Below are 25,904 nucleotides of genomic sequence, written 5' to 3'. Positions count from 1 at the left end.
TGGGAGCGCACAGCAACTGCACGGTCCCGGACCCTAATACATATGAGCGGCACCATGTTGACACAGTGTTGTCCATATGGCGCATGCCTCCGTGACGTGTCTTGTGTGACACACCACGGCACACAAGATACATCACCGTGACGCCCCAGGGTGCAAATGGCACCTTGGTGGCATTGTGAGAAGGAGCTCCATTTCGGAGCTCCTTTTTTGGGCGGATCATTGTCATGGCCATGCAGTTGCCCTGGCAACAACCCAGAGGAGAAAGGGGAAGCTTCTGCCCGCCCCTTTCTTCTAATCTGTACCAGGCCATAGATGCTGTGGAGTTTTGCATATTAACATCAATGCCTAATTGTCTTCAGTTTTGTGTAAATTTACATCTATTTGCCCTCCTTCTACCAAAAATGAACAGCATGTGAGTTCTTGCAAAGTCCCAGTGGCACAGTGGTTAAATGCCTGTATTGCAGCCACTCACTCACTAACCTCAAGGCTGCAAGTTCAGTACCAGCCACGGGCTCAAGCTCGACTCAGGCTTGCATCCCTCCGAGGTCACCAAAATGAGTCCCTAGATTGTTGGGGGCAATTAGCTTACACATTTTAAACCACTTAGGGAGTGCTTAAGTGCACTGATAAGCGGTATAGAAATGTACTTGCTATTGCAATTGCTACGTGAAGCAATAATGTGCATTCTCGCAGATACTCCAGTAAAAACTGCAAATCCTTTTCAGATAAGTTTATGGAGTTTTTCAACTCCCCCCCACACACACACACACAAATGCACACACACACACACAAAAGATTGGAGGAGGGCAAATGTTGTCCCAATCTTCAAAATGGGTGAAAAAGAGGAGTAAAATAATTACTGCCTGAGACCAATACTAGGAAATATTTTAGAGCAGATAATTAAACAGTCTGTAAATGCTTAGAAAGGAATGTCATGATCACTAAAAATCAATATGGGTTTCTCAAAAGCAAGCCATGCCAGACTAACCTCACCTTTCATTTTTGATAGAGTTACAAGCTTGGTAGATGAAAGGAATGCTGTGGATGTAGCACATTTTGATTTCAGTAAGGCCTTTGATAAGGTGCCCCATGATAATTTTGAGGGGAAAAACCCATAAAATGTGGACTAGATGATGCAAACATTAGGTGGATTTGCAGTTAGTTGATTGACCAAACCCAAAGAATGCTTTCCAATGGCTCTTCTTCAGCCTGGAGAGAAGTGACCCATGAGGAACCACAGGGTCTGTCTTGGGGCCAGTGCTATTCAACATTTTTATCAATGATTTGGATGGTGGAATAAAGGAAATGCTTATCAAATTTGCAGATGACACTGAATTAGGAGGGGTAGCTAATATCCCAGAGGACAGGATCAGAATTCAAAATGCCCATAACAGTTCAGGGAGCTGGGCCAAAACTAATAAAATGAATTTCAACAGGGAGAAATGTAAGGTACTACACTTAGCTAGAAAAAATGAAATATACAAACATAGGAAGGGAACACTTCATTTGACAACAGTACATGCAAAAGGAATTTGAGAGTCTTAGTAGATGACAAGCTGAACATGAATCAGCAGTATGATGCAGCAGTTTAAAAAGCTGATGTGATCTTGGACTACACTGATAGGAATATAGTATCTAGATCAAAGGAGGTAATAGTACCATTCTTTTCTTGGCAAAGGGGTTAGACAAGACTGCATCTTATCACCCTGCCTGTTCAACTTATATGCAGGACATATTGTAAGAAAAGCAGGCTTGCACATAGAAGGAGGAGTGAAAATAGGAGGAAGAAACATCAAACATGTTTTCTGCTGCTCCAGAGACTAAGGTGCTGTGCAAACCAGCATCTTTGGCCGGCCTGGGGGTGGAGTCGGGGGTGGCATCTACATGATGCATGCCCTGACTTTGCTCCCAGGTTGGCGTAATGCTGCACGCCACACCACATGATGCGTGGTATCACAGCATACCTCTAGTGCTGCATCTATATGACACAGAACCAAAGAAGTGTTGTAAAGCTGTGGCGTCAGTGGTTATGGTGCCCTTGCCAGTGCACAAAATGGAGCCGCTTTTTGTGGGTCCTTTTTGTGCTGCAGAAAGGCCAGATCAGGGCCACAGAGTGCAGTTGCTGTTGCTCCAATCTGGCGAAGATGGAGGCAGCTGCAGGCCGCCCCTTCAGGGGCAATCTGCACATCACCTAGCACATGGAGCAATGGATTCATACTACAGGAAAAGAGATTCCACTTAAACTTTAGTAAGAACTTTGTGGCAGTAATTGCTATTTCACTGTGGAATACACTTCTCAGAGTATAGTGGATCTTCTTCTTTGGAGGTTTTAAACAGAGGCTGGGTGGCCCTCTGTTGGGAATGCTTTGATAGTGTCTTTCTACATAGCAGGGGGTTGGGCTGGATGGCTTTGTCTCTTCCAACTCTATGATTCTATGGAAAACCCAAATTCCTCTAAATAGCATATGACTGGATCATAGTCTGTTCAGTTCTGTTAAATCCTATTAAGTTGAACCTTCATAGACTTGGTCATACTTATGCTTATTCTGGAATAAAAAATTAACTTCTCTCAAGTTTTTAAAGGTGTGTGCGTGTGCATGCATGCGTATGTGTCTATGATGTAGATTCTTGCTCTTGACACTGTCCTGAATTTCTTTGTACTGATAGCAAATGTTACTTTATTTGTAGGAAGAGTTCAGGCAGAAATAGACTCTGTCATTGGCCAGTCTCGCCAACCAGGAATCGCTGACAGAGACAGCATGCCTTACACCAATGCAGTCATTCATGAAGTTCAAAGAATAAGCAACATTGTGCCTTTCAATGTTCCACGACTGGCAACTGTTGACACAAAGCTGGCTGGCTTTCATGTGCCCAAAGTATGTCTTCAAGAAATATATCTGATATATCTTTGCTTCATTTTTCTTTTTACCCTTTTCCAGAATCTAAAGCCCATATTCTAAATACTCACAGTGCATCTACATTGTAGGAATAATGCAGTCGGAGTCCACTTTAAAATCCAGAATCCTTGGATTTGTAGTTTTTGTAAGACACCAGCACTCTTTGGCAGAGAAGGCTAAAGATATTGTAAAACTACAAATCATAGGATTCCCTAGGATAAAGTTGCAATACTTCAGGTGATATCAAACTGCATTAATTCTATAGTGTAGCTGCATCACAGCTGCACCCTGAGTTTCACCACTAAAGTGATAGGGAGAAGTTTTTTCATGTTCTTGCCAGATATAGACAAATGGGATTGGTCTGGGGGGCTATCTTCTGCTCCCAGGGCTCTCCAGAAGCCACATAGTCTGATAAAGAACAAACATTCCAGAAAAAGACAGATGTCATTTTGAAAAATGGAAGGTTTTTATGATGTGATACAGGCTGCCCGAAAGGCGGAGGGATGCCACAGCTGCCAAACTGTGCGGCTTCCCTCCAGAGTAAAAAGAACCTGGGAAAACTGGGTTCTTTTTGCACCACCATTGTTAGGTCGTGCATCAAAATGTGCAGTGCCCGTGTACACTGGATGCCTCCATTAATGCATCACCGGCACATACTAGGGTTAGGGACCGTGCAGTTGGTGCACAGCCCCTAACCCTAAAATTGGCACTGTCTGTATTGTCTAACATAGGCGCATTTGGGCGGTCTGTACCGCGCCTATGTTAAACAATTAGACAGACCCTGCAACCTATTTAAAAGATGAACTGGAATCCTTTCACATGACACAATTTGAGCACTATTATAGCATGGGAGCCAGCATGATGAAGTGGTTTGAGTGTTGGTCTATGACTCTGGAGGCCAAGGTTCAAATGCCCACTAGGCCATCAGAACCCACTGGGCAGTCTCTCAGCCTCAGAGGAAGGCAGTGGCAATCCTCCACTGAATAAATTTTGCCAAGAAAGCCCATAATACCCTTTGAGTCTCTATAGGTGGAAAATGACTGGAAGATACACAACAACAGCATATTTATAGCACACTTCTGGGATTTGCAATTTGGCAGGGGAGTTATTCAGATTTCTCAACCACAGAGTTCTAATGCCTCACCAAATAAAACAGAAACCCAAGATCTCACAGATTCTCCTAGGTGCTAATGTGGCCTTCTAGTCTTCCACAGTTGCCCAACCTTGATTTTTATCATGCTTTAGTCCAGTGAGCTACCTGGTTCTCTTCTTCCCATTTTATCCTTCTAGAAACATTGTGAGATAGGCCAGGCTGAGACTGGATTAGAAATCAAAGCCACCCAATAAACTTCAAAGCTCTATGGGAACTACTGTAGGCCCTGGCTCGCTCAGGTACCTCTCTGACTCTTTTGCCACTACACCCAACTGGTTCTCTTTCTGAGTTTTTTTAATGACATTCAGGTCCACATCTGGTGATTAGTTCTACAATTTGCCAGCATCCAGTGTTCCTAATCCTAAATCTAAGCAGTTCTATGTTTTGCAAGTGTATCTCAAAATCCATCTAATAATCTGTGCCCTTGCAAAATAAATTCATAAACTACTAAAACAAACAAATTACAAGAGAATCTTGCAATCAAAATATATCCTTTGGCACTGTATCTGGAGGAACAAGATTGGTCTTGTATTTGGAGGGATTGGTTGTGCTGTAGACTCAATATCTGTGTCTTCATTGGCAGGGCACCACTTTGATCACAAACTTGACATCAGTGCTTTTTGACAAAGATGAATGGGAAACTCCCAACAAGTTTAATCCTGACCACTTCCTGGAGAATGGTCAGTTCAGGAAGAGGGAAGCGTTCATACCATTCTCTGCAGGTAAAAGGGATGGAATGGCAATGTCTTTCTTATAAGGACTGCCTGCTTACAAATATAGTTGCCTCTTGGTATCCATGGATTCTGTATATAGTTTTACTTTTATTGTTTTAATGTGTTGTAGTATTCTTAACTGTTTAAATATGTACTGTTTTAAGCACTTTTATCTTTAAAATTCCATTTTATTCTTTTAATGAGTGATGTATTTTAAATACTATATTGATTTAATTCCATTTTATGTCCCAATTTTCAGGGAAAGGTGGGATGATGATGATGATGATGATGATGATGATGATGATGATGATGATGATGGATTTTGCCTTAATTTTGCCATTTATTTCAGGGACACCATTTTATGATATCGTTATGTACAATGAGTCTTGAGCATCCACAGATTTTTTTTTCTGGGGTGGTGGTCCTGGAACCAAACTCCAGCAGATACCAGGGGCCAGTAGTGAGTCCTGTGGAGAGTTGAAAGTTCCACCCTACATGTGTAGATGTAGAATACATTTACAGCATTAATTTCAGAATGGGTGGAAATTCCCCGGTTGTGCAACTTTATTTTTCATGTAGAACAGAAGCATTGTTTTCTCTGTTAACAGTACTGTTCTGCTTGGCACATTCTAAAGCCAAACCTCCTGCCAATGTAAAGAGGAAAGGACAGAAAGTACATTTAACTCTTGTCACAATTTCAAGTGTGGGTGAGAGTTCCCTCAGGGACATAGCCAGGATTTTGGGAAGGGGGGGTCCAGACTAAGTGCCACCATTTTGAGAGGCTAAGAGCCCCCCCAAGACACAAAAAGAGGGTCAAGCATTTACTTCAGGATGGCACCACTTTAACTTCCGTTATAGCTCTGTGCTATAGAATCGGAATTTGTAGTTTTGAGGAGCTGTTTGGCCATCTCTGTCAGGTGCCACAACAAACTATAAATCCCAGCATTCCACAACATGGAGCCAAGAGTAGTTAAAGTGCCATCAAACTGGATTATTTTTTCAGTGCAGATGTAAACTGAGTCCTTCCTCTGAAGGTGTTTACATCAGATAAATTCAGCTCGATAAAGCAAAGTGCAGCTGCTCAAGCAATGAGCGGCAGCCACCCTGTTCATACTCAGAGACACTCTGTTCATGCTCAGAGACACTCTGTTCATGTTTTGAGACACTGCCTTCCAACTTCTGAGCTGAGCTAAGAACCCAGGCTGCATCCATACAACATTTCATTCCCACTTCCAAGAGGGATTTTTAATTCCAAGACATACACACATACATGATTTTTAATTCCAAGACTCTATCTATCTATCTATCTATCTACAGTATCATAATTTTAAATTCCAAGACATTATACCTTCCTTTCTTTTTATGAAAAACAAACCCCTTTAAGAGAATCCTATTTTGGGAGAAAGGCAGGATAGAAAATCAATCAATAAAAAATTATAGTACAATAGTCCATCAGTGCATGGGTTGCATTATAAACTTTATACATTTAAAAACAATTAAAATCACAGTAGGCTCAGAGTGCTATAGAATCATGGAATCATAGAGTTGGAAGAGACCCCAAGGGCCATCCAGTCCAACCCCATTCTGCCATGCAGGAACTCCCAGTCAAAGCATCCCCAACAAATTATGTAATGGGGGTGTCCATCTACATTGTAGAAAGACATACTATAGATTAATGCTATGGAAAATCACCACCTTGAGTCCATATATTGGGAGAAAGGTGGAATATAAGAAAATAATAATAATAATAATAACAACAACAGTATCTGGGTATTGTAGTTTTGTGAGACATTTAGCATTCTTTGTCAGAGAGCTCTGATGCCACAACATACTACAAATCCCAGGATTTTCCATAGCATTAAAGTGGTGTTGAACTGGATTATTTCTGCAGTGTGCAGCCTTATTAGACTGCAGTTCCCAGCAGTCTGTGGTGCTGCTGGATGATGGGGCCTGCAGTCTAGCATTGCCTGGAGCAGGGCCATAGGACTCAACAGCCCCAATTCATCATCTTAGACTGATTCCATATATTAATTAATTAATCATAAAATCATAGATTCGGAAGAGACCCCAAGAAGGGCCATCCAGTCTAACCCCATTCTGCCATGCAGGAACTCTCCGTCATAGCATCCTCATTGACATGCTAAAAAGAGGCCAGCTAACTGTATTTTATTCTCTTTGTCTTTTAAAAAAGAGAAAAAACAAGGCTGGAAGGAAGCCTCTTGCCTTTTTGCATCGCAGACCCTCCTCTTTTTTGTTGTTGCAAAAATCCAGAAATGACTGTTTTTGAAAACCTGAGCATGATCAGAAGAAATGTACAGTCTGAGTCTCCTTTCTCTGGACTTCTGAAACCTGAATTATTCCAAAACCCAAAACTGACCATGAGAGCATCTGGTCTGACCCCAACTCAAGGAAACATGGGAATCCTAAAGGTTACTGAATTATTGAATTATACAAGGAATAGTGGTCTCAGGATTTTGCTGGCAGCTCAGTGTACAGAAGCACAACATTATTTTAAAAATATTGTGCATTAAATTAACTTCATTCTAGGTCTATGAGATGCATATGAAACATACATGGATCCCATCTCCCATTATATCCCATTAGACATATATAAATATACCAAACTCTGAAAAACTCCAAAATACATCTAGTCCTCAGCATTTTGGGTAAGGGATATTATTATTATTATTATTATTATTATTATTATTATTATTATTATTATTTTACTATATTGTATATGGATATAACTGCTGAAAGGAAAGTTAGAAGTCACCTTTTCTTTCTTTTATATTTCCTTTTAGAAGCTTCCTTTCTTCATTTTTCTTTCTTCCTTTCTTCCCTTCCTCTTCCTTCCCTTCTTCTTCCTTCTCTCCTTCCCCAGGAAGAGACTTTTATTCTGGCAAAAGCACAGGGGAGGAGGAGGAGGAGGAGTGGAAGGACTGGGATGGAGAGGAAACGAAAGGGAAAGAAAGCACAGGGAGAGACCCCGGCCCACTCCCCCTCCCTCTCTCTCCCCCTCCCTCTCTCTCCCCCCTCTCTCTCTGAGCCCGCAACTTAAACTGTCTTTCCTCTTTTGTTTTCTCTCTCTATCTGAGCCCTCCGTGCTTTTGATGGAGGAGAGGAGAGGGGGAAGGAAGGAGCTTGAATATCCCCAGGGCTGAAGGGGGGGGGTCCAAACCCCCCAACCCCCCCCCTTGGCTACGTCCCTGGTTCCCTTTTGTGATTATCCTCTGTGTTCCAGCTCAAATGAAAGAGAAATATCCTGAACCCTGTTTCCTCTACATTGTTGTAAGAAGCCATGGGATAAAAACCCTGAAATAAGTCTACATGTATGAGAGGCAATGCACATATTGAAAATACGCCATGCAAAAAGATGATGACCATTACTTTGTATTTCTAGTTGAAAACTTTTATACAAAGATCTCAAAGTTTTTACATAAAAGTTTAAAAATTGTAAATAAAATAAAAAATAAAAATTGTTGTTTTTAGTTGCCTTTGAGTCAAGACTCATGACAACCTTGGGAAGGTCTCCTTGATCGAATCTACCCATCTGGCATGTGGTCTTTCTTTCTTTTTATTTCACCTTCCCCAGCATCATTGTCTTTTCTAATGAGTTGTGCCTTTTCATGATGTGGCCAAAGAACGACAGCCTCAGTTTAGTCATCTTGGCTTCCAGGGAGAGTTCTGGCTTGATTTGTTCTAGGACATTTTTTGTTGTTTTTTGTTGTTGTTGTTGTTGTTGTTGTTGTTGTTTGGGGGGGGGTCTTTTGGACATCCACAGTATCCTCATCAGTCTTCTCCAGCACCACATTTCAAATGAATTAATTTTATTCATACTTGCTTTCTTCTCTGTCAGCTCTCACTTCTGTGCAAGGTAATGTGGGCAAGGTAATGGGGAATACAATGGCTTGGACAATTCTAATGTTAGCGTTCAGTGTATATCTTTACACTTTATGATTTTGTCTAGTTGTTTCATAGCTGTCCTTCCTATTCCTCATCTTCTTCACGGGAGTCTCCATTCTGATCAATGTTGGATCCAAGGTATGGGAAATCTTTATTTCAATTTCTTCATTATCTAGGTGGAATTTATGTAAATTTTACATGATCATAAAAATGTGGCCATATAAAAATGTTGGCTGAGAGTTCACATCATGGTCTACATTTCCTGACTTTACATATCCACAGCTACATTGCACAAATGCAACCAAATCCCTTAGTAAAGTGCAAAGATGCATAACAAGGCACCAGCAAGAATGTTGCAATGCGCATCAGGTGCTCTTGATCTTTATAAGATACTTCTGAGGCTCATCACACACTCCTGATGTGGATTTAGCACTTGTGATGCTCATCAGGCACTTGTTATGTGCATGAGTCACTTCTTATGTGCACCAGAATTTTTGATGCTCATTGAATACTCTGGTTGCACTTTGGCACTTCTGGCTCCCATTGTGCAACAGGCACTCCACACATCACAACATTCCATATGTGTATATGGACATTCCCAACCAACACAATTCTGTTTCCCACACATGCAAGTCAACATGTTAATAGGTAGATGCCATGCTGAATTCCTGTGATGAATTTTTCTTTATATATTGTCAGAAAAATGAAACTATCTTGTAAAGCTGCCTGTGCTAAGGGTAGAATGCACCCACCCAAAAATGTCAAGAGACACAAGAGAAGTGAACAATGATGTAAATCTAGAGTTAACATCAACTCATTTGAGATGTGGTGCTGGAGAGGAGTGCCGAGGATACTGTGGATCATCAAAACAAATGGGTCCTAAAACAGATCAAGTCTAAACTCTCCCTGGAGACCAAGATGATCAAATTTTGGCAACATCATGAGAAGATATGACTCATTGGAAAAGACAATAATGTTAGGAAAGGTAGTAGTAGAATGAGAAGAAAACCACACGCCAGATGGCTGGACTTAGCCAGGGAGGTTATGGGCCTGAATCTGCAGAACCTAAGCAGAACAATGAAGGACAGGGGATCTTGGAGATATCTCATCCACAGGGTTGCCATGAGTTGGGGTCATCTCAAGGGCAGTTAACAACAGACAACAAGAGTTAAAACATGCTATGAGGTGGTGGTAGTGAATTGATTTTCCTTCCTTTTCCCATCATTTGAGCACTCTCTGATATGTATTGTCATACTCAAATGTCTCATGCTGGTAGAGATGCTACACTGGGATTGCAGAGTAATGCACTGAATGCTTTACTCACTCCTTGTCTTGAACAGCAGTGTTGTACAGTTGAACAGCAATGCTGTACTGCCAAATGCTCAATTGCATTTTCATGCATCTCACATTGATTCCTTGCATCATTGTGCATCACCCAAACTTATGCATCAAATGAACTTTTGCAAGCAAAATGTCATCCACTTCTCCAGTCTTTTATGAACATGTGTGTTCAGAGTCAGGCAAAAAGGTCCAACCACATCAGTAGGGGGATGTATGTCATCCATAAAACACCAACAGGATTCCAGTCATGTTTCTGCCATACATACATGGAACGTGGGCCTAATTCCTATTGTTAATCTCAACAGGACCAGAAAATGGAATAAAAAGTGTTTAATTCCCATGTGCCCAGAGGAATCCTGTATGACCATTACATGCTAAGTAGCACTGTAATAATGTTGCTATGTAATGAATTCCAGTATAACACTCTCCAAACCCCACTTGTTGATAAGCAGCTGCTTTGACTGACAGGCATTCATTCCTTGTCAACTGAGAAGCAGCTGTTTGGCATTACTACCTCCCCCTGTAAACTATCTCACATGTGATAGACAGAAACAACATACCTTTTGCAAATCCCCCCGTGCCAAAATTTGTTCTCACAAGAGAGGATGAGAATGTCAGGAAGCTGCTTCCTGATCAACAGGAATGGCCATATCGATCACAGTGGCTACTTACCAGTAAGTGGGATTTAAGGGACTTTCATGGTCCCTATATAGTCTCTAAATTAGTTGCTTGTAAGGATCGTGAATATGCAGCAATTGTTAATGTGTACCTAGATTAGGAATGTGCATTAGCCAAACAATTTGGACGCATATATTAATTGATATCTTCTTCTTGGTGGAATAAACCTAGAAATTAACAAATTATATCTTTCAGAGATTTAGAAAGCCAAAGCTATTCAATTTTCTGCTTTCCTAAGTAAGAAATAGATAAGACAGGCATGTACATTATGTTGCAGTTCAAAGGGGTTTTTAAAAATCTTTTGCTGTCTAGTTTATAATAGTCTGTTGCTGTCACTCCAACGTCTTAGAAAAGCCATGCGAAGCCACTTTCTCTTTCTCTTCCAGGAAAGAGAGCTTGCCTTGGGGAGCAGTTGGCTAGAATGGAACTTTTCCTTCTCTTCACCGCCCTGATTCAGAAGTTTACTTTCCAGGCTCCGAAGGATGTGAAGCTCTGTCTTGACTTCACGATTGGTCATGCAGTGAGCCCAAAACCATACCATATATGTGCCTTTTCTCGCTAAAGGAACACCATGTGGCTCTCAAAATGAATAGGGTTAGACCTCGCCGCCACCCCCCCCCCATCCTCCCTTAACTGGGAAGCAGTGCTGTGATCTGTTGGGCACCATTCCCTTGTCATTCAGGAAGCAGAGAGCTGCTATTTCCACTCCCTTGCATGAGAAATCTCTGGCATGGTGGGCAGAAAGAAAACCGCTATTGCAATTCCCTTTGTGCTGGAGATTCCTTGCATAGGGGGTGGGGAGTGTGGAACAGCAACCAGTTGTTTCCCAAGCAAATGGGGAACAGGCCTCTCTGCTTCGCTGTAAGTGCAGATTGGGGGCTTTTAAGTCCCTGTGTTGCCCACAGCAATGTATTCATGTCTTTTACTGCAAGTCTCAAGTCTTTACCTTCAAGTCTCAAATCCTTGCAAGATATTTTCAAGTCTGGAAGCCAATTTCAAGGGGGGAGGGAAGGAAGCTGTGGAGTTGAGGTGGGGGTCTTGAGGCAGAAGGATCCTTCCAAAGCCTTTAAAAAGCCTTTAGAAGGCTCCTCCAAAGTGTGGTGGGGACAGGCTTCTGAGCAGATCCTCAAACCTTTCTCAGTTAAATAAAGAGATACAAATTTCTGTATTCAGTTGCTAATGATCAGAATATATGACTGCTATTGAATGTTATTAGTCAAAAGAGGTAGTTCCAAATATAAAGACTAGTGTTATACCAAATATAAAAACAAATTTAATTGCAAACAGTTACCACAAAACCTGCTGTATTTGCAGTTACTATATTTAATAGCATGCAGTGAGTGAGATAATCTGTCTCCTGGGACACTTGTAATCCATTATAGAGAGAAACAATGATGTTGTGCACTTATTTGCCTAAGTGAACAGAATAAAATCTAAAGTATCATCTGTTTGTACAGTACTTGATTGCAGATCTGCAATATTTTCAGCAATAATAGCTATTTAGTTAAAATCTGAGTCTTGGATTTTAGATTCATCTTCACCAAATGTATTGAGAATAAGGATGGAAAGAATATTGCTGCTTATTTCCCAGCCCAAAAATGGATCTCCTGACACTTGGGAAACCTGGGTAGAAAACATAACATAGAGATGAGGCGTATTTATCTGCCTATATCCAGCTATTAGTCCTCAGAATGGTTATGACCAAGATCTACTGAAACCAGTCAGTCTTGACTAAATTTAATTTCAGTTCTTTCAAAAGGACTTGGTGACAACTAACTTGAGATTGCCTCAGGTCTTGATGTTGGCATACTTGTACTTTGTTGTTGTGTCCCTCCAAGTCATTCCCAGTTAATGGCAACCCTATGTAAGATTTACCATTGTCTTCCCCTGAGGCTGAGAGTATGCAGTTTTTGCCCAGGGTCACCCAGTGCATTTCATGGTTCAGCAAGAAATTGAACCCTGGTCTTCAGAGTCATAGCCCAACACTCAAACCATTATGTCCACACTTAGGCCTGTTACAGATAGCCAAAATAAAGCTGCTTCGAGTCACAGTGGAGGTATGGAGTTTCAATGATGCATGCGTCCTAAGAGTCCAGAAGTCGCACCAAAACCATGCTCCAGCCCTAAGGACTGGAGCGTAGCTTTGGTGTAGCTTCTGGACTCTTAGGACGCATGCATCATTGAAACACCATACCTCCACTGGACTTGAAGCAGCTTTGGCCTGTTACAGGACAGCCAAAATAAAGCTGCTTCGAGTCACAGTGGAGGTATGGGTTTTATGATGCATGCGTCCTAAGAGTCCAGAAGCCACACCAAAGCCACGCTCTAGTCCTTAGGGCTGGAGTGTGGCTTTGGTGCGACTTCTGGACTCTTAGGACGCATGCATCATTGAAACACCGTATCTCTACTGTGACTCGAAGCAGCTTTATTTTGGCTGTCTGTAACAGGCCTTTATTTTGGCTGTCTGTAACAGGCCTTAGTCTCAGAAGTCCTGTATAGTGTATTATAAATGAAAATTACCGTAGAATCTTACTGTGCTTGTGAATCCTTATCTGTGGAGAATACATAGCTATACATTGCAGTTAGAGCCATATTTAATTACAAAAATATATTAAAGTATGAACTCATTCACACTATGACACAAGATCTGCTTTAGCCATTCTCAGTACAAATTCAGGCCAAGGAAAAAGTTCAGAAAGTTCAGACAACTACTGAAAACACAAAGGGTGTACTGGACATAATAGTACCATCTGAAAATCCAAGAAGTAATTATATACTCAAAGGAACCATTAAAGAAAAGAAGAACTGAAGACTCTGTCAGTAGCATGCTTACTCTGTAATCCTAAACACATTTACTTGGGATTCAGTCCCACTGAATTCAGTTAGACTGACTTCTGAGTAGGGATGCAGAAGCCCATTTTTTTATTTAAGAAATAATTTTTATTAATATTTTTCCTTAAAATCAAAGCTAAAAAAAATTACATTTTAATTTTTTTAAAAAACCCAACCGTATATATAACACAACTCTACATCTCATTGGGTATCAGGCCATGAAGCAATTTACAGAAGGAAAAATATCATGAATGACAAATGGATCATACATGAAGATTTGATTGTATTCCAAAACAAAGAATTTAAAATAAGAACACAAGCATTAAATGAAAAGGGAATTTTTTTTCATTGGTTCCTTTACAGACAATTAAAGGAAAAGATAAAAATAAAACATGTCAAAAAGGATGTCAAGACAAAGCAAAGAAGCTGATTACTTTGTTAGCAAAGTACGACAATTTACTTTAATGTGATAACCTTGCCTAATTTTAGCTGGCAAACGTACATAAATGTCTTCAAAGTTTGATTCCTCATTGCTAGAAAAACATCACTGGAATCCCCTTCTCTGACTAGAGTGGCAAAAGGCCAGAACCTATTCTGTCTTGTGAGAACCTGAAAGAAGTACCAACTCCACTCTCTTGGCACCAACGTTAAAGAGCCACTGAGGCCGCCATTTTCTTGCCCAGGTATTCAAAAAGAGCAGCAGCAGCGCCACATCAGAGAGAGTAGAGAGGGTCAGTGTTTCTTTTAGATTCTCCCAGGACAGACTAAGCTCTCACTTTTTGCCACTTTACTCAGAGAAGAGGAAGGTTCCATTTTTGGTGAGAGTTAAAATGCAGGACTTACATTGACCTAGATTCTTTGGATTTATTTTTTAACTAAAGTTTCTTTCATGTATAAGATTAGAAATTTAAATATTGATCCCCAAAAACTGAGTCCATTTATCCATGGGCCAATGTAAATTCTGTACTTTAACTTTTATTTTAAAAGGAACCATCCCCTGGTGAAAGGCAAGAGTATAGCCTGCCCTGGAAGCATTGATTCCTTCTACTCTCTCATCCATCCAGACTTTAGTGTGAGCACAGTTATGCCTGCTGGAATTTTGTACATTCTTTCACATTGCTTCCTTTGCTTCATCTTTTACAACCTTGGTTGCTTGCCCCTAAGTAGACATCCATGAGCCATATCCATCAAACCTGCATTGGCTGACTTACAGTTGAGTTTATAGGGTATATATGGTAGTTAGACATGTAAAATACTGTACACATTACAGCATGTAATACTGCAGTTAAAACACCACATAGTTTTAATGAAATGCAAAATCTAAACTGTTGTCCAAATTATAAACATTAGATTTTGTGCCCAGCCAAAACCAAAGCAAGCAAGCCTCACAACTCAGATTACAAAACTCATATTTCCAAGCTTTACAAATTATGTGAAATTATAGTAATTTTTTATATTGTTTGAAACATTGCATTTACAAAACTCTGGCCCACTGCCTGTAATTAATCTTGGAGTGACTTTTTTTAAAAGTTCAAAGTTCACCTTGAAATGAAAGATGTATTTCCTCTGATCAACATTTATTCACATATGCTTTCATGTCTGGGATTACTGTACCATATACACTTGGATTCTGTGCCTAATTTCAAAGAGTGCTGTAGAATCTTAAAAAACAAACTTGTTTATTTTATAACAAATCTTTGTGGAGAACTGCCTATTTCACCACTAAAAAAAAGTAGACAGAGTGCAAACAACTGTGTCATGGGCCCATAGCTGCTCTGGTGGGCACGGGGTTAGGATGTAAATCCATGATGGAAGGAAGGGCGGACACTGGAGTGATGCTCAACTTTCTTTATTAACTAAACTACAACTGCTCCACAGGGTTACCTCACCACCCTCTTGTATTATCTTCCGGAGTCACACCCCAAGCGGGGTTGGTTACCTCATCGCCCTCGCATGCTCACTTTCAGAATTAGGGTCTGGGGTCGACTCGTTCGTTTTTGGGCGCTGTCTTGTTAGCTACTCTAACCCCTGAGCACCGGTCAGCCGGCCAACACCTTCTCCTAATGTCCCAAAACAACCCCGGTCCTGGAGCTATTATCAGCTGACCTTGATAGGGTCCCTCGTCCTCCTCCAATACTGAGGAGTGCACATGGCTTGCGAAGAAGCCCTCCGCGGTAGAGTCCCGACAATGCCTGCTGATGCTACCATCTTGTCTTCCTCTTGTTCCTTCCCAGGCTCTTCTCCCCTTCCCCTTTTCTACTGTGTCTGAACAGCAAGATACAGAGCTAACAGCACCTACTATGGCAGAAGTAAGGAGGGGAAAGAAGGGCCTACAGAGTCTTCACGCCCCCTTTTGGCCTCCACGCCGGGACACCGCCGCCGCTGCTGTCGCCGCTGCCGCCAGGACTGCTCCCCTTCGCCGGGCGGCCTCTTCCCGGGGTGTCGGAGGTGCGCATCTGCGCACCGCCCCGGGAGTGCCGCCCACGGACTGGGGGAAACCCCTTTGGGAACCCCGCTGGGACCTGGACTCTCCTGGCCTTGGCGCTTGGCGGCCAGTGAGAGCGTGAAGGCCCTTTAAGGACCATCTGGGGGGAAGTTTGGGAGGAGCCCCGCCAGGTGAGAGCGGCGGGGTTAAAAGCCGGGGAACCGGACCCTCCTGACACGCCCCCTTTTGGCCTCCACGCCGGGACACCGCCGCCGCTGCTGTCGCCGCTGCCGCCAGGACTGCTCCCCTTCGCTGGGCGGCCTCCTCCCGGGGTGTCGGAGGTGCGCAGCTGCCGCCCACGGACTGGGGGAAACACCGCAGTTGCGGAACTGCGCAGTTGCGCAGTTCCCGTCGGGCACGGGAGGCTTGGGTTAGCCTGGGAGCATGAGGATGCCTTTAGTGGCTGCCCTCTGCTCCCTTAGCCGCCATAGAGGGTTGGGGGGAGGTTAGGGATATGGGGGATGCCTGGGCCGGGGATGACATCTTGGAGAGCGGAGCTCCCATTGAGGTTGTGTGGGGCAGGGGGAGGTATGGCGGTGGGAGAAGGGGCTTGCGTTCCAGGGGAAGACGGGATCGATGTGTTATATCGATCTCACCTTCCTGCCCCCCTCCCATCCTGAAGGACCTGAGGGTCACTCCAACCGCGCCACAAACCCTGTCGCTGCTCCTGTGCAATGCCAGGTCAATTAATAACAAGACCCACATCCTCCAGGACTTACTGGAGGACTCGAAGTGTGACCTGGCTTGCATTACCGAGATCTGGCTGGGGCCTGAAGGGGATGCTGTGTGGGCTCAGGCCCTGCCTGCTGGATACTCGGTGAAGGACCAGCGCAGGTTAGGTGGGCGGGGGTGTGTGGCCTTGGTACATAGGAACACCGTATCCCTCACCAGGAACCACATCCGACAGACTACCTATATTGAGTGTATTTACCTGACCCTAAAGGCGAGGGACAGTCTAGGGATTCTGTTAGTGTATCGGCCACCCCGTGCATTAGCGGACTCTCTTAACGAGCTGACACAGCTGGTCACTGAGCTGATGCTGGAGACGCCCAGGCTTCTTGTCCTGGGCGACTTCAATATCTCCCTCACGGCCAGCTATGTTCCACCTGGTGTGGCTCGGGAATTCATGGAGACCATGACGGCCATCGGCCTGTCCCAGCTGATACAGGGTCCAACGCATTGTGCGGGTAATACTCTCGATATGGTCTTCTGTTCGGATGCGGAAAATCCGTGGGTGGAAATAGTTAATATTTCCCCCCTGTCATGGACGGATCACTTCCTGGTAGAGGTGAAAATCAAGGCTTCTACCCAGATCCCCCCCCGGGGGTGGACTCGTTTTAGGATGGTCCACCCCTCGAAGGCTGATGGAACCCGAGAGGTTCCAAGAAGCCCTAGAGGGGCTCGCGGTTGGAAAGGACGGCGACTCTGTTGATGCCTCACCGGTATCTGGAATACCGGTCTTTCCGGGGCTATACACAGGATCGCTCCCAAGCGCCCTCTCAGGCCCGCTTCCAAACGTAAGCCCTGGTATACGGAAAGCTCCAGGCGAGGAAGCGGGTTCTGCACGGCTAGAGTACCGTTGGCGGAAACACCTTCGCTTCGACGACAAGACTCTCCTAGACCAACTGTTAAAGAGATACGGAGAGGCAATACGAGCAACAAAGACTCGTTCTATGGTGCTCGTATTGCGTCCGCGGAGTCGCGTCCGAGAGTTGTTCAGGGTGGTCAGGGAGCTAACTCATCTCCTCCCGCCTCTGAACCAGATCCTTGAACCTCTAAGGCCGCTGTGACTGTTTAACGACTTTTTTGCGGATAAAACCTCTCGTATAAGCGAAGGTCTGAACGCTGATGTTATAGCAGATCCTAGGGTAGAAGTGTCCAGAGCCTCCGCGAGACTATGTAAACTGGATCAGTTTGAGTTGGTGAGTACCGAGGAGTGGACAAGATCCTCGGAAGTGTTCGGAAAACGACCTGCTCTCTTGATCCCTGTCCCTCGTGGTTAGTGGCCCAGGGGGGGCCGGCGGTAACGTTATTGTTACGCCGGATAATTAATACATCTTGAGGGATGGGCAATTTCCATCGGATCCAAATTGGCCATTGTAAAACCGATCCAAAAAAAGCCCTCCCTCGACCCCCTGGTTCATAATAATTATCGGCCAGTTTCCGCTGCTACCATTTTGGGAAAGGTGATCGAGAGGGCGGTTGCGATCCAGCTTCAGGCGGTCTTGGATGAAACGGATTACTGGACCCATTTCAAACTGGCTTCCGGGCGGGTTACGGGGTTGAGACGGCCAGGTCGCCTTGGTCGATGCCCGCTGGGCATCGACGGGGGAAGCGTGCCCTGCTGGTGCTCTTGGGACATCTCAGCGGCTTCGATACCATAGACCATGGTATCCTTCTGGGGCGCTGGCGGAGGTGGGGATCGGGGCACTGCGCTCCAGTGGTTCCGTTCCTACCCCCGGGAGGTCCCAGATGGTGCAGCTGGGAGACGTGGCTCCGACGAGAGGCCCTTAAAACTGGGGTCCCTCAAGGGGCCATTTGTCTCCCATGCTATTAACATTTACATGAAACCGCTGGGAGAGATCATCCGGAGACATGGGGCGCGGGGTTATCAGTACGCTGATGACACCCAAATTATTTTCTCTATGTCTCCGACTGATGCAGTGACTGGGGATGGCGTCTCTCCTCTCGTGGCCTGTCTAGAGTCAGTAATGGGCTGGATGAGGGAAAACCGACTCAAATTGAATCCAGAGAAAACGAGGTACTAGTGATAGGTTCTCCTGGTCCAGGAATGGCGTGGTTCCACCTGTCCTGAAGGTCACGCTCCCTGTGAAGGACTCCGTGCGCAGTCTGGGGTGCTTCTTGACTCGTCGCTCACCTGACGGCTCAGGTGAATGCGACGGTCAAGAGTACCTGTTATCAGCTTCGGCTGATTCGCCAGCTCCGCCCATACCTGGCCCAGAGGGACCTAGAAACTGTTGTACATGCTCTGGTAACCTCGAGACTGGATTTCTGCAAGGTACTCTACATGGGGCAACCCTTATACCAAACTCGGAAGCTACAAATGGTGCAGAATATGGCGGCCCGGCTGGTCACTGGTGCTCCCAGGACCAGCCATATAACACCTGTTCTTAGGGACCTCCATTGGCTGCCCATCCGCTTCCGAGCTCAATATAAGGCGTTGGTTTTACCTACTATAAGCCCTAAATGGCTTGGGCCCGGATACCTAACGGACCGTCTCTCCCGTACATTCCGCTCCGCCACCCTCAGAACGTCTGGGCAGCAACTACGAAGGTGCCTGGGGCCAGATTAGTCTCCACCTCGCGGAGGACTTTTTCCTAGCTGCCCCCAGCCCTTTGGAATAGCTGCCCACTGAGCTCCGCTCATCTACCACCCTGGCCCAATTTAGGAAGACCTCAAAACCTTCCTATTCCAGCAGGCATTCCCGCGAATAATATCCTGTGGGCCTCCCTCCTTTCCGTGGCAATGAGGTTGGGCTATAGGGGCTTTTTTTATTTTTCATGTGTTATTGTGTTTATGGTTTTTTAAATTTTCTTGTATTCTATGTATTTTAATCCTGTTGTTAGCCGCCCGGACCCTGGAAGGGTGGGATAAAAATAAAAAAAAAATTTTTTTTTATCTTTCGGTCGTTGAGGGAGAGAGCAGGCCGGCCCAGCGTCATCAGGGGCTGGCCTGAAGACTGAGCGCCTCCCTCCATAACTGTCATCTTTCGGCCGTTGAGGGAGAGAGCAGGCCGGCCCAGTCCATCAGGGGCTGGCCTGAAGACAGAGTGCCCTCCCCATAACGGTCATCTTTCTTGCGGTGAGGAGAGAGCAGGCCGGCCCAGCGCCATCAGGGGCTGGCCTGAATACTGAGTGCCGCCCCCTCCATAACTGCATCTTTCGCCCGTTGAGGGAGAGAGCAGGCCGGCCCAGCGTCATCGGGCTGGCCTGAAGACAGAGCGCCCTCCCTCCATAACTGTCATCTTTCGGCCGTTGAAGGAGAGAGCCGCGGCGCACGCGCGGGGTGGAAAGGGTGGCGCGTCCCATCAATTGAATGGGCGCGCCACCCCGTTGCACCCTGCGCACGCGCGCGCCGCTGCTGCGCCACACGAGCCCCATTGTTCCAATGGGGCTCGAGCATAGGCGGAATTCGCCTTACGCGGAGGGATCAGGACGCACTGTATTTCCCTGCAGATAAAAAACTACATGCAAGAAAGATCTAGCCTAGATTCCTGACATGCACAAGAGGGTTACTAGGATTGTGGCGATTATTCGGTCCCGTTATGCAGTATGATGTGATACAATTTAGAAATGCCATACGCTATACCAAATTTTTAAAAATTGGTGTCTAGTAATATCTAGTAAAGTGCAAAGGCAGGCTTAATGCTGGACATAAAGAAAACAAAAATAATGACCACAGAAGACACACATAAATAAACTAAACGAGGAAATCAAAACAAGAGTTCACATATCTTGGATCAAACATTGATCAGAATGGTGACTGCAGTCAAGAACAAGAAGACTAGGAAGTTGAAGAGTAGCTATGAAAGAACTAAACAAAATTCTAAAGAGTAAAGATATACAACTAGCCTTAAACTTAGAATTGCCAAGCCAGGTATTCCCTATCACCATGTAGAGGACGTAAGAGAGCTGGATAGTAAAGAAAGCAGACAGAAAGATAATCCACTATTTTGAGATGTGGTGCTGGAAATGAGTGCTGGGGATACTAGACGCCAAGCAAAAATATGGGTCCTTGAACAGATCAAGCCTGAAATCTCCCCTGGAAGCCAAGATGTTCAAACTGAGCGCGTCGTACTTGGCCACATCAGAGAAGGCACAGCTCACTAGAAAAGAGAATAGGGCTAGGCAGGTTAATAATAATAATAATAAAAATTTTATTTCTACCCCCGCCCTTCCCATAAATATGATCAAGGCGGCTTAACAAATTTAAAACACATAACAAACAAGATAAAATGATCTAATTGATATTGATATTTATTAATAAATGTTGTCTTCCAGGCGAGGCCTGTTGTGCTGCCTGCCCTCTCCCCTCAAGATGGTGGTTGGAGAGGGCTCTTTTTCTCAGGCCTGGCCTCTCCCCCCTCAAGATGGTGTTGGAGGAGGGCTCTTTTTTCTTCAGGCCTGGCCTCTCTCCCCCTCAAGATGGTGGTCAGGAGGAGGGCTCTTTTCTTCAGGCCTGCCCCTCTCCCCCTCAAGATGGGGTTGGAGGAGGGCCTTTCTTCAGGCCAGGCCTCTCTCCCCTCAAGATGTGGTTGGAGGAGGGCTCTTTTCTTCAGGCCTGGCCTCTCTCCCCCTCATGATGGTGGTTGGAGGAGGGCTCTTTTTCTTCAGGCCTGGCCTCTCTCCCCCTCAAAGATGTGGTTGGAGGAGGGCTCTTTTTCTTCAGCCTGGCCCTCTCTCCCCCCTCACAAGATGGTGGTCAGGAGGAGGGCTCTTTTTCTTCAGGCCTGGCCTCTCTCCCCTCAAGATGGTGGTTGGAGGAGGGCTCTTTTTCTCAGGCCAGGCCTCTCTCCCCCTCAAGATGGTGGTTGGAGGAGGGCTCTTTTTCTTCAGGCCGGCTCTCTCCCCCCATGATGGTGGTTGGAGGAGGGCTCTTTTTTCTTCAGGCCTGGCCTCTCTCCCCCTCAAGATGGTGGTTGGAGGAGGGCTCTTTTTCTTCAGGCCTGGCCTCTCCCCCCCCCTCATGATGGTGGTTGGAGGAGGGCTCTTTTGTCTTCAGGCCAGGCCTCTCTCCCCCTCAAGATGGTGGTTGGAGGAGGGCTCTTTTTCTCAGGCCTGGCCCTCCCTCCCCCTCATGATGGGGTTGGAGGAGGCTCTTTTTCTTCAGGCCTGGCCTCTCCCCCCTCAAGATGGTGGTTGGAGGAGGGCTCTTTTCTCTCAGGCCTGGCCTCTCCCCCCCTCAAGATGGTGGTCAGGAGGAGGGCTCTTTGTCTTCAGGCCAGGCCTCTCTCCCCCTCAAGATGGTGGTTGGAGGAGGGCTCTTTTTCTTCAGGCCTGGCCTCTCTCCCCCTCGATGGGGTTGGAGGAGGGCTCTTTTTCTTCAGGCAGGCCTCTCTCCCCCCTCAAGATGGTGGTTGGAGGAGGGCTCTTTGTCTCAGGCCAGGCCTCTCTCCCCCTCATGATGGTGGTTGGAGGAGGCTCTTTTTTTCCAAGGCCTGGCCTCTCTCCCCCTCAAGATGGTGGTGGAGGAGGGCTCTTTTTCTTCAGGCCAGGCCTCTCTCCCCCTCAAGATGGTGGTTGGAGAGGGCTCTTTGTCTTCAGGCCAGGCCTCTTCCCCCGCCCCCAAAGATGGTGGTCAGGAGGAGGGCTCTTTGTCTTCAGGCCAGGCCTCTCCTCCCCCTCAAGATGGTGGTTGGAGGAGGTTGAAGATAGTAGAAATAGAGGAAGACTGCAGACCAGAAGGATAGACTCAATCAGGGAGGTCATCATTGGAAGGATTTGCAGGACCTAAGCAGAGCTGTGGAAGGTGGGGGATCTTAGAGGTGTCTCATCCACAGAGTAACCTTGAGTCATGGTGAAATGAAGGCAGTTAACAACAACAAAGTATTCACTTTCCAAATCTAAGTCTGTATCAATTTGGGGGGAAACACTTGATTCTGGCATCAGTACAATAAAGTCAGTAGTCAATGTTACTGTAACTGTCATCTTTCGGCCGTGGAGGAGAGAGCAGGCCGGCCCAGCGTCATCAGGGGCTGGCCTGAAGACAGAGTGCCCCCTCCATACTGTCATCTTCGGCCGTTGAGGGAGAGAGCAGGCCGGCCCAGCGTCATCAGGGGCGGGCCTGAAGACAGAGTGCCCCCCTCATAACTGTCATCTTTCGGCCGTTGAGGGAGAGAGCAGGCTGGCCCAGCGTCATCAGGGGCTGGCCTGAAGACAGAGTGCCTCCCTCCATAACTGTCATCTTTCGGCGTTGAGGAGAGAGCAGGCCGGCCCAGCGTCATCAGGGGCTGGCCTGAAGACTGAGCGCCCTCCTCCCATAACGGTCATCTTTCGGCCGTTGAGGGAGAGAGCAGGCCGGCCCAGCATCATCAGGGGCTGGCCTGAAACTGAGCGCCCTCCTTCCATAACTGTCTCTTGTGCCGTTGAGGGAGAGAGCAGACCGGCCCCAGCGTCATCAGGGCTGGCCTGAAGACAGAGTGACCCGCCCTGCCATAACTGTCATCTTTCGGCCGTTGAGGGAGAGAGCAGCCGGCCCAGCGTCATCAGGCTGGCCTGAAGACAGAGTGCCCTCCCCCATAACTGCATCTTTCGGCCGTTGAGGAGAGAGCAGGCCGGCCCGCGTCATCAGGGGCTGGCCTAAGACAGAGTGCCTCCTCCATAACTGTCATCTTTCGGCCGTTGAGGGAGAGAGCAGGCCGGCCCAGCTCATCAGGGGCTGGCCTGAGAAGACGAGTGCCCTCCCTCCATAACTGTCATCTTTCGCCGTTGAGGGAGAGAACAGGCCGGCCCGCGTCATCAGGGGCTGGCCTGAAGACAGGGTGCCCTCCCTCCATAACTGTCATCTTTCGGCCGTTGAGGAGAGGAGCAGGCCGGCCCAGCGTCATCAGGGGCTGGCCGGAAGACTGAGCGCCCTCCCTCCATAACTGTCATCTTTCGGCCGTTAGGAGAGAGCAGGCCGGCCCAGCGTCATCAGGGGCTGGCCTGAAGACTGAGTGCCCTCCCTCCATAACTGCACTTTCGGCGTTGAGGGAGAGAGCAGGCCGGCCCAGCGTCATCAGGGGCTGGCCTGAAGACAGAGTGCCTCCCTCATAACTGTCTCTTTCGGCCGTTGAGGGAGAGAGCAGAGGCGGCCCAGCGTCATCAGGGGTTGGCCTGAAGACTGAGCGCCCTCCCTCCATAACTGTCATCTTTCGGCCGTTGAGGGAGAGAGCAGGCGGCCCAGGTCATCAGGGCGGGCCTAAGACAGAGTGCCTCCCGTCCATACTGTCATCTTTCGGCCGTTGAGGGAGAGAGCAGGCCGGCCCACGTCATCATCATCAGGGGCTGGCCTGAAGACTGAGCGCCCTTCACCTCCATAACTGTCATCTTTCAGCGTTGAGGGAGAGAGCCCGCGGCGCACGCGCGGGGTGGAAAGGGCGGTGCGTCCCATTCAATTGATTCTGGCATCAGTACAATAAAGTCAGTAGTCAATGTATGCTGTAACTGTCATCTTCGGCCGTTGAGGGAGAGACTCAAAGATCTTGGGCGGGAGAGAGACACTTGAGAAATGCTGATCTTTTGTGTATTTTGTGTTTCTTAGGACCCGTAGAGAACAGGCCAAAATAAAGCTGCTTTGGGTCACTTTGGAGATATGCTATTTAAATAACACACCATCTTAAGAGGCCAGAAGTGGTGCCAAGCGGCACTCCGGTCCTAGGACTAGAGCATGTGGTTTGGTGTGGCTTCTGGCCTCTTAGGAAGCATGCATCATTTTAAACAGCCATACCTCCAAAGTGACCAAAGCAGCTTTATTTGGCCTGTCTGTACGGTCCCTTAGTTACACATCCTTTCAAACTACAGCCTAATGTCTGGCTGAGAGTTTGAGGGAAATGCACATACATCGCCTCTAGTCTTCCCATCCACTTTTGTCCTCCTTCCCTTTGCAAATCTTAGGTGCTTCTCAGGTATGCACAAAAAACATCTTTCTGCAACCTCATTTTACTGATTTACGTAAGACGGCACAATGTCATTTGCTTGCGTCGGAACGATTCAGTGTTGCTTACCTGCTTGGTGGAGGTTTCATGTTTCTCTTAAAAATCTTCCCTGATGTGTTAGTTTGTAAAGCTTAACAGTATTTATAGCCAGAAATTTCCCCACTATGTGCAGCTTTAATTCTTGCTAATTGTTTCTATTTTTAATGTATTCTTAATATTTAAACGGAGAGAAGGCTTGTATTTAGAAGAAATAGTTGCGTGCCTGCTATATTAATGTTCTCATCATGGCAAGCATGATTGTCTCTCAGGCTTGCTATACTAAAATCTTTCTATTTTCTGATTATTAGCAGGTTTGCTTATTTCAACTGCCTTCTGTATGAAAGCAGTTCAGACCTACAAATCGCATCAGTTTTCCCCCAATTTTTAATGGCAGTTGTTTTCTTGCGATGGGACAAATCAAGCCCATATTTTCATCTAGTAGGTACAAAACTAAAATAATAAAATAAAGGTTGAGATGCATTACAGCATCTTGACAGGTGGGTCTAATCGGGAAGACGACTTAGCATGTGTATAGCAAAAGCTGAATCGTGTTCAGCTGCCTAAAGAACAAAGTCTGTGAAAATTTAGGAACGCTAGAAGGAGCAGAATTTCAAAAACACAATGGCAATATGAGCTAAATTAGATGGGAGATTGTCATGGCCTGAAGGCTGTGAGGGTCAAGGAAATGTACTGTCTAAACAGTAAGGCACTGTTTACACGAATGGACCATGGTTTGTTCCTGCAAAGCAATAGTTCAGTTCCTACAGAAGAGTCCAAATTCAGACAAAAACATCATACGGATACTTATGTCTTACTTTATCATTACTTAGCATATAAAACTTTTTATGTTTGATGTTTAGAAATTTAAAAGATATAAAGCCTAGTTTTGTACAAAAGTGTGAATACACATCATAATAAAGGAGAGAATAACAAACTTTTAACCATTATCTGTCTAAGCACATGTATCTTAGTTTATGGGCCAAGCAGACAGCCTGAAGAGCGGCCAAGGCCACTCCGACCCAATTGGGCTGGAACCACGCAACTGTGTGGTCTGCTCCTGAAGGGGACCATGGCTGCCGCTGTCCTTACGGGCTGCCGGCAGAAGCGGATTAATCCATCCTCTGAAAAGTCCGCTCTGCTGCCTTGGTGAGGGTTCGCAGCAGCTTCAAGCTGCTTTGGGGGGTATGTCATCTGAACGCCGTGCCCC

The 25,904-nt window shown here is 45.9% G+C and overlaps 1 protein-coding gene across 5 annotated transcripts in view; it reads left to right on the top strand.

The window, feature by feature from the left end:
* The window catches only part of LOC121927978 (cytochrome P450 2J2-like), a 150,706-nt gene that overhangs the window by 15,046 nt on the left and 109,756 nt on the right, over positions 1 to 25,904 (top strand). For 3 of the 5 annotated variants that reach the window (XM_042462113.1, XM_042462114.1, XM_042462118.1), the window contains 3 exons: positions 2,689 to 2,876; positions 4,634 to 4,772; positions 11,072 to 11,205. In XM_042462113.1, the coding sequence (XP_042318047.1) occupies positions 2,689 to 2,876; positions 4,634 to 4,772; positions 11,072 to 11,205 (461 nt within the window). Of the gene's footprint in view, positions 1 to 2,688; positions 2,877 to 4,633; positions 4,773 to 11,071; positions 12,130 to 25,904 lie in introns of those variants that run through there. The other 2 variants (XM_042462117.1, XM_042462115.1) reach the window with 2 other exon arrangements.

This window comes from Sceloporus undulatus, chromosome 4, assembly GCF_019175285.1.
Source record: "Sceloporus undulatus isolate JIND9_A2432 ecotype Alabama chromosome 4, SceUnd_v1.1, whole genome shotgun sequence".
Lineage (NCBI taxonomy): Eukaryota > Metazoa > Chordata > Lepidosauria > Squamata > Phrynosomatidae > Sceloporus > Sceloporus undulatus.
This window is presented reverse-complemented; position numbering and strand designations above follow the sequence as displayed.